Source organism: Sinocyclocheilus anshuiensis, unplaced genomic scaffold (genome assembly GCF_001515605.1).
Source record: "Sinocyclocheilus anshuiensis isolate Anshui unplaced genomic scaffold, SAMN03320099.WGS_v1.1 scaffold1114, whole genome shotgun sequence".
NCBI lineage: Eukaryota > Metazoa > Chordata > Actinopteri > Cypriniformes > Cyprinidae > Sinocyclocheilus > Sinocyclocheilus anshuiensis.
This window is the reverse complement of record NW_015540838.1, coordinates 2009602-2018288: the sequence shown is the minus strand read 5'-3', so window position 1 is coordinate 2018288 and position 8687 is coordinate 2009602. Positions and strand designations below refer to the sequence as shown.

General features: G+C 35.5%; 1 protein-coding gene across 2 annotated transcripts in view; it reads left to right on the top strand.

The window, feature by feature from the left end:
• The window catches only part of LOC107687428 (zinc finger and BTB domain-containing protein 17-like), an 8544-nt gene extending 1101 nt beyond the window's left edge, over positions 1-7443 (top strand). The window contains exons 2-15 of one of the 2 annotated variants that reach the window (XM_016484774.1): positions 372-616; positions 906-1067; positions 1170-1484; positions 1569-1658; positions 1742-1968; positions 2540-2682; positions 2808-3108; positions 3791-3878; positions 3964-4080; positions 4159-4279; positions 4367-4497; positions 4571-4840; positions 4998-5087; positions 6240-7443. In XM_016484774.1, coding sequence (XP_016340260.1) covers positions 412-616; positions 906-1067; positions 1170-1484; positions 1569-1658; positions 1742-1968; positions 2540-2682; positions 2808-3108; positions 3791-3878; positions 3964-4080; positions 4159-4279; positions 4367-4497; positions 4571-4840; positions 4998-5087; positions 6240-6589 — 2610 coding nt within the window. In that variant the 5' untranslated portion in view covers positions 372-411 and the 3' untranslated portion in view covers positions 6590-7443. Of the gene's footprint in view, positions 1-371; positions 617-905; positions 1068-1166; positions 1485-1568; positions 1659-1741; positions 1969-2539; positions 2683-2807; positions 3109-3790; positions 3879-3963; positions 4081-4158; positions 4280-4366; positions 4498-4570; positions 4841-4997; positions 5088-6239 lie in introns of both variants that reach the window. The other variant, XM_016484773.1, reaches the window with a different exon arrangement.
• The last annotated feature ends 1244 nt before the right edge of the window (positions 7444-8687 follow it).

Here is an 8687-nt window from a genome sequence, read left to right as displayed (position 1 = left end):
ACACACATATGGCAAAAGCATACAATTGTATTATTGTATTAAATTGTATTAAATAAAATAAAAAATGCAATATAAGAAGTTAAAACTAATTCTGGACAACAGAAATTATATTATCTCAATGGTACTGATATAACACTTATAAGTGGTCGACCAGTTATGGTTGTTCTTAAACTTTTACTTATGTTTAATTGTAAAATTCATAGGGCAGGGATTGAAATGTTATGAATGGGTTTGGGACAATGTTGACCAGATGAAGGCCCTGGTTCACCCCAATTTGTTTACATCCTTGCAAACTGGGACATTTTGTTTGTGAGCCTCAAATGGAAAAGCAACAATAGTCATTTTTCTTTCTCTTTTTCCTTTATGATCAGCATACTGTTGCCTAAAGTGCTATAGTCCACTCCATCAGTTATGGACTTTCCTTGGCATAGTGGGAAAGTCCTTGGGCAGCTTAATGAACAACGTCAGTTGGGTCTTCTTTGTGACTGCACTTTTGTGGTGGATGGAGTAGACTTCAAGGCCCACAAGGCTGTGCTGGCAGCATGTAGTGCTTACTTCCGCACACTCTTTTTGGACCAGAAAGATGTTGTTCATCTTGATATCAGCAATGCTGCAGGTAGGCTTGCATTCTTACAGAGAACTTTGATTAAAGGGATAGTCCAACCTAAAAATATACATTCTGTCACCATTTACTAACTCTCATGTCATTCCAAATGCTTTTTTTTCTTCTATGGAACACCAAAGAAAATATTTTGAAGAACGTTGGGAACCAAAACGCCGAAACATTTCTTAAAATACCTTATTTTATGTTTTGAAACAACAAATTACATTTTAATATATATTTTTTTTTTTTTATTGTTTTCTGCCTTTGTTTTATAGGTTCAATCTTTTTTTTTTTTTTTCAGGTCTTGAGCAGGTCCTTGAGTTTATGTACACTGCAAAGCTGACTATAAACCCTCAGAACATAGAGGATGTTCTTGCTGTAGCTACTTTCCTTCAGATGCAGGAAATTGTCAATGCTTGTTCAGCTTTTCAGTCCTTGACTGTCCCTGCAACATCTAAGCCTGGTTAGTGTTGAGTTTGTATTTTCATAAGCCATTAGTTAAAGATGGTACTGAAGTTATAAGTCTCTCACGCCACCATTTCTCATTTATGGTCATGTAAAGTAGTAGTTACCGAGCCGGTGGAGGAACAGCCGAGATCTCTGAGAAAACCCGAGGATTCGAGTTCCCAGGAGGAGCAGGAGAGTCATTCAGTGACTCAGGATGCAGTTTCTGAAGTGAAGAAAGCTCCTGTACAGTCAGAGACAACAGAAACCAAGGAGGCTGCAAGTGACACGACTGAGAAGCAAAGCAAAAAGACTCTGAGAGCTGTCAGCAAAATCAGTGGGCCATCCAAAACAAGACAAAAAAAAAACAAGACTGAAACAGAGGAAGAAATTCCACAATACGAAGATGACCCTTCTGATGCTGACTACACTCCTAGTTAGTGTCTGTTCTCTTCTCTTAATGCTTTTGCTAATGTTAACCATCTTTTAAAACTTGTGTGACACTTTACCGCTCCTACAGAAGTCTCTCAGAGGGTAGCAGCTAAACGATCATTTGTTAGCACAAGGAGAAGCAAGTCCAAATATGCCACTGTTCACATGGCCACAGAAGGTAATTTCTGCCTTATAGAACTATACACTGACCTCACATTTTTATGTTTAGGTTTTCATAACTGTTAACATTTTTGCTAAAAGTTGATGATGCCGAGGAAAGTATGTCAAAAGCTGAGAGCGTGGAGAACATGGTAGAAGAGGAGGATGTAGAGGATGAAGAAGAAGCAGAGGAGGAGGAGCAGGAAGAAGGAGAAGAGCAAATGGAGACAGAGGATGGAGAAACAATGGGTTCGGATGGGAAGATGTCTGCAGTTGTGGCCGAGCGCAGTGAGTCCAGAGCGTATGGCTCTGTCATACACAAATGTGAGGTGAGAGATTCTTCAGTTTTGTAATCCTTATTGTCTTTGTCCTATAGGCCTGTTTGTTATGCAGTATCAGTCAAAAGTGGACACAACTGCTCTTTCTTTATTATCGGTAATTTCCACATCTTAACATTTTAGAAAATAGATTTGACAAAATATGTGATATATTTTATAAAACTAAACCAATACATATAGTACAATTTGTAACATATATATTTGTTCTCATAAATCTATCACAGGTTCCACAAAAATATTAAACGGCACAACTGTTTTCAACATTGATATTAATAAGAAATGTTTATTCACCAGATCAGCATATTATAATGCTTTCTGAAGGATCATGTGACACTGAAGACTGGAGTAGTGATGCTGAAAATTACATTTTAAAATATATTAAAACACAGCCTTGATAAGCATAAGAGACTTTTCAAAAACAGTAATAAAATTGACCCCAAACTTAATATTAATTTAAGAATGTTAAAAAAATATATATAGGAAAATGATATACTTTCACTATGTCTTGTTTAATAGTCATCTTTTCTGTTGTATTTTCATAATGGTAATCTGATTCTTGCAGGACTGTGGGAAAAAGTTTACACACACAGGCAACTTTAAACGTCACATGCGCATTCACACTGGTGAGAAGCCATTTAGTTGCAGAGACTGTGATAAAGCCTTCTCAGACCCAGCTGCCTGCAAAGCACATGAGAAAACACACAGGTGAGCATTTTAGAGTCTAATGCTCTTCCTTTACAGCCTCATATGACTTGTCAACTATGAGACATGAAAACTTCACAATGTGCAGTTTTCCTCACACTTGTTCCTACATGTTTCTGTGTCTCCAGTCCTCTAAAGCCATACTGCTGCTCCACATGTGGAAAGAGTTACCGGCAAGTCAGTCTGCTAAACCTGCACAGAAAGCGACACACAGATGAGGCGCGATACAGCTGTGAGGGCTGTGGGAAGCTCTTCACCACTTCTGGAAACCTGAAGCGGCATCAATTGGTGCACAGTGGAGAAAAACCCTACCACTGTGACTACTGCGAGCGGGCCTTTTCTGACCCCACTGCTAAGATGCGACATCTAGAGACGCACGACACAGACAAAGGTCACAGATGTCAACAATGTGACAAGAAATTCAACCAGGTGGGAGATCAGTTTAAACTCGTTTTAAATGTCAACACTATTGTCTTTATAAATGTGATTATAAAAACCTTACACTGGTATAATAATGTCAAAAGTGTTTTAACGGTATTATACTATATCTAGATGTTAATTAATCAAATTAACCAAAGGTGACAGTAAAGATATTTATAATATTACAAAAGATTTTAATTTCAAATACATGCTGTTATTTTTAACTTTCTATTTATCAATACAATCCTGAAAAATATATCACAGTTTCCACATAAATATTAAGCAGCACAACTGTTTTAAACATTGATAATAAGAAATGTTTCTTGGGCAGCAAATCAGCAGATTAGAATGATTTCTGAAGATCATGTGACACCGAAGACTGGAGTCATAATGCTGAAAATACTGTTTAAAAACAGTAATATTGTGCAATATTATTACAATGTAAAATAACTGTTTTCTGTTTTAATTATCTATATATAATTATCTTTAATTGTCTGCATCTATATTTCAAAATATAATATCAAATCATAATATGCAGACAAAATTGATAGATTATACCATATTATTGACATTACATTGTAGCCATAGCTACAAAAGTATAACACAAAACGTTTTTATTGGGCATTACAAATACAAATAACTCAAATAGAATAATTCATATTATTGTTTTATTTATTTATTTATTTTTTAGTTGGGAAACCTGAAAGCACACCTGAAGATCCACATTACAGATGGGCCACTTAAGTGTAAGGAGTGTGGGAAACAGTTCACCACCTCAGGTGAGATTTACACATTGAGACAAAGTGTGGCAATATATGTATGTGCGTGAAGGAATTTTAATGTGCCTTCATGATCTGTACGCAGGCAACCTAAAGAGACACCTGCGTGTGCACAGTGGTGAGAAGCCTTTCGTCTGTATGCACTGCCAGAGAGCATTTGCTGACCCTGGGGCCTTGCAGAGACACGTGCGCATCCACACAGGTTCTGAGCCGTTTCTCACGTCCTCAACCATAGTTATGTGTACAAATGTATTTCAATGTGTTTGTCTCACTGTTTTAGGAGAAAAACCCTGTCTGTGTTTGATTTGTGGAAAAGGCTTCACACAGGCCAGTTCGCTCATAGCTCATGCTCGCCAACACACTGGGGAGAAACCATATGTGTGTGACCGCTGTGGAAAAAGGTAATTAAGAAATTGCATGAATGATTTTGTTTAGATTCATTATGGCGCCATATATTAAAAGTTTGTTTCATCTATCACACCTCGAAGGTTTGTCCAGTCCAGCCAGCTGGCCAATCACATCCGTCATCATGACAATATCCGACCACACAAGTGCCACACCTGTAACAAAGCTTTTGTCAATGTGGGAGATCTCTCCAAACATATCATCATTCACACAGGTAAGATGCAACATTTTGAGCTTTTTCTTATGTATTTTTCTCTTGTGTGCTTCTAATCACTTCCTGTTTACAGGGGAGAAACCTTTTCTGTGTGATAAGTGTGGCCGAGGATTCAACCGTGTGGACAATCTGCGTTCCCATGTGAAGACGGTGCACCAGGGGAAGGCGGGCATGAAGAGACTGGTGGTGGCTGAGGAGGACGAGGAAGAGGAGAAGCTGCTGCCTGACTCCACACCGGACTCAGAGCTTAATAATGAGGTCAACATCGTCACGGTCACTACAGATGACATCGTGACTTTAGCCACTGAGGCACTAGCTGCCAGTGCTGTAGCACAGCTCACAGGTGAGAGAATATGAGAGGAGGGTGATAAAACTGATGAGGCTTTACACCTTGTAGAAAGGTTGTTCCTCAATACCAAGGGAATATGCCAAATCTAAAAGTGACCATAATGGCGGTTGGATGGTCTCCTGATATTATTTGTTGTCTTTGACCCCTGTAGTGGTACCAGTGGCAACCTCTGTATCTGCAGAGGAAACAGAGGCACTTAAAGCAGAGATCACCAAAGCAGTGGAGAAAGTACAAGAAGCAGGTGAGTAATATATAGTTTATATACTATATTATAATTGATTGATTTATTTGTATTGTAAGTTATGATAATATAATAATGCAAAATAAATATTTAATATTATTATAGATGATAATAATAATAATAATATAAATGATCATTTATGTTGCTTTATATATGTTGCTTTAATAACAAGTTACATGTAATACTACTAAATTTAATTATGTGTGTACCAATCAAAGGTTTGAAAGACCTCTCTTATGCTCACCAAGGCTCACCAAGGCTGCATTTATTGGATTAAACGTACAGTAAAACAGTAAAATTCTTGTGAAATGTAGTGCAATTCTTTAAAAATATATTATTACAAAATATTGAATTTTAAAGTGTAATTGATTCCTGTGTGCCATTACTCCAGTCTTCATTGTCACATGATCCCTCAGAAATCATTCTAATATGTGACCCTGGACCACAAAAAAATTGACCCTTATGACTGGTTTTGTGGTTCAGGGTCACATATGCTGATCTGGTGCTCAAGAAACATTTCTTATTATGATCATTGTTGAAAACCGTAATGCTGCCTATTGTTTTTGTGTAAAACATTTTTTTTCAGGATTTTTTGATGAATAGAAATATAATGAAATCTTTGATGAATATAAATGTTACAAAATTTTTCTAATAAATGCTGTTCTTTTGAAATATTTTGTAGCATTATAAGTGACTTTATTGTCGCTTTTGATCCATTTAAAACATCTTTGCTGAATAAAAGTATTAATAAAAAAAAATAATCTGACCAGTAGTGTATATAAATTAATTAATAAATTAATTATATAAATAAAAGCTGTTCTTTTGAAATGTTTTGTAGCATTATAAGTGACTTTACTGTCACGTTTGATCAATTTAATGCATCCTTGCTGAATAAAAGTATTAATTTCTTTCTTTCCAAAAAAAACCACTCCATCTGACCAATAGTGTATATATAAATTAATTATATAAATTATACTAAATATAAGCAAGATTTTTATTTAATATATTATACCCCTTAAAGCTGAATTTGATTTTTGTTACGCATTAATTAAATTCTAATAATTTAATAAAAATAAATTATACAACAATTAAAAAAAAACAAAATCATACTGTATCATATTTAAGCTGAAATATGCTGTTCTAATCCTTCAGATCCCAACACCCAGATCTTGTATGCATGTGACTCATGTGGTGAGAAGTTCCTGGACGCCAGCTCCCTCGCCCAGCATGTGCGCATTCACACTGCCCAGGCCCTGGTCATGTTTCAGGCAGACTCTGACTTTTACCAGCAGTACGCAGGAGATGGCACATGGCAAACCACCGAACAGGTCATCCAGGGAGGCGAGCTCTTGTTCCGGACACGGGAGGAAGACGGTGAGGAAGGAGAAGGAGCTCTAGCCCAGCCAGAATCTCAAACTGAGGGGGCAGAGGAGGAGACCAGTACACAGGCAGAGACTGAGGAAGGGTCTGGAAAAGTCGAGCCTGAAAGCCAAGGACAGTGAAGACTTTCTGACCTGAATCGGTCCAAAGGATGGAGAGATCCACATGGAGTTTGGACTGTCACAAAGTGTAATATTTCTCACCAGAGTGATGGTTATTACTAATTAATATTCTATAATAAAACACACTCGTATTTTGAAAATACTAGATAGATGTCTTATCTCAAACCACAGCACAATGTGTGTACAGCATATTAAAACGACATTGTATAGAGTTAAATTTAGATAAAAAGATGACGAAAAAATTTTAATTAAATAGGAACAAAACAAACCTAATTTGTATGCGGTTTGTCAGATCTTTTAATACTAGTGTCTCCCTGTATATCCTGTGCTAGATCATGTAATCTCTGTTTACTGAAGCCAATTAAACATATGACTGTCCTACAGGTTTCAGTTTTCAACAAATCAGCTACTGTACCGAACTTTTGTTTATTGATTGATGTAGTGATTCTTTTGTTTGTAGAGTTCAATCATTTTCTATTTGAGCTTAATACTGCTTGCCATAAACATAAAAAACATAAAACCGCTGATTTTAACTGTATGCTTATCATTTTCATAACACGCAGAAGCTGAAGAAACTCACAATAAATGCTGCTTTTAATTTTCCATAAATGTTGTAAGTGGCTCATGTTTAAAATGCACAATTTCTGATTCGTATTTTAAATGCTCTGTGTTTTAACAAATTGACTATCAAAACTCATTGCCCATTTAAATGAGTGATGTGTGTTGCAAGCAAATTTCTGTTTTTGAATATCACAGCTTTCATTGTCAGATATGACATAAATGACATAAGCCATATTCAGTGCTTAATGCTCAAAATCACCTGAAGTTTGCAATTTAATCGTTTGTTAATAAACCACTGTCTTTTGGTTGGTTGATTTTTGAGTTCTTTTTGGTCACTGGAATAAATGTCTGTATATTTGCCAGGAAAGCAAGGCACTGAGACATTGATGACAGCTTTAAAAATCCAATCAGTTTCGAAGCAGATAACAAAGCTTTCTGTTGAACACAGTTTGACATGGACAGCAGGTATCAGAGGAATGGGTACTTTGTAGTTTGAATGTCTTATGTTCAGTAATGGAGTTCCAGTGGAAGTCATTTCACACTGCACTTTCATGTGGTGTTTCAAGTCTCTTGCTAATTTATGGCCAAATATCTGCTTCAAAACAAGTTTCAAATGTTTGTGAATCATCGGAGCTCATGGAGCTTTACAAATAACAACAAAGACAAAAAATTAGGTAAATGAACAGAAAACAGGTATGGATTTTGATAATCATTCATATTTAGCTTCTCTTATTCTTTTTCATATATCAAATAAAACCCATTTTTAAGGAAACAAATATTATGATCAATACAATTATAAGATACAATTATACTTATTATACTTTTACAAGTAAGTTTAATAGGTTTCATAACCAACATATACATAAACTTCACATTCAGTTAAAATTGATTGGACTTCATTTATCATACACAAGAGGCTTGCGCTCTGAAAAGCACATAGTTGTGTTGCACTGACCCCTGCTGGTCGATAAAAGTTGATCGAGAGATTCGTAAATCCGTCTGTATGGAGTATGGAGGACCAAACCTGCAGAATTTATAAATAGATAAATAAATAAATATATGTAATAAAATAGGAAAATACATATTTTTTTTATTAATTATAATAAACCTTTAATAATAAACCTTTATTAATTATTTTCAGTATTTATTTTTACATGTATTTATTTATTTTTTTTACTTTATTTACTTATTATTTCACTTTTTTTTTTTGTATATATTTCTGCAGGTTTGGTCCTGTACCACAGGTCTGTAAATATTTCGTCTGTCTCATTATAATATTCATGAGTCTATGAGGCAGCACGCAAAAAAAAGGATATCGAGATTGAAGTCCCATTAGGAAGAGGAGAAATTAAATCAATTATAAAATCAAATATTCAAAAAGAGTGGCAGAAGAAGTGGGACATAGCTGATACAGGAAGGTTTTATTATAAAATTAATTCATCAGTTAAAGAAGTATACAATTTTGGAAGATGTAGGAAAGATGAGGTGATTTTAAATAGATTACAATTTGGGCACACAGGACTAAATGCATCACTAT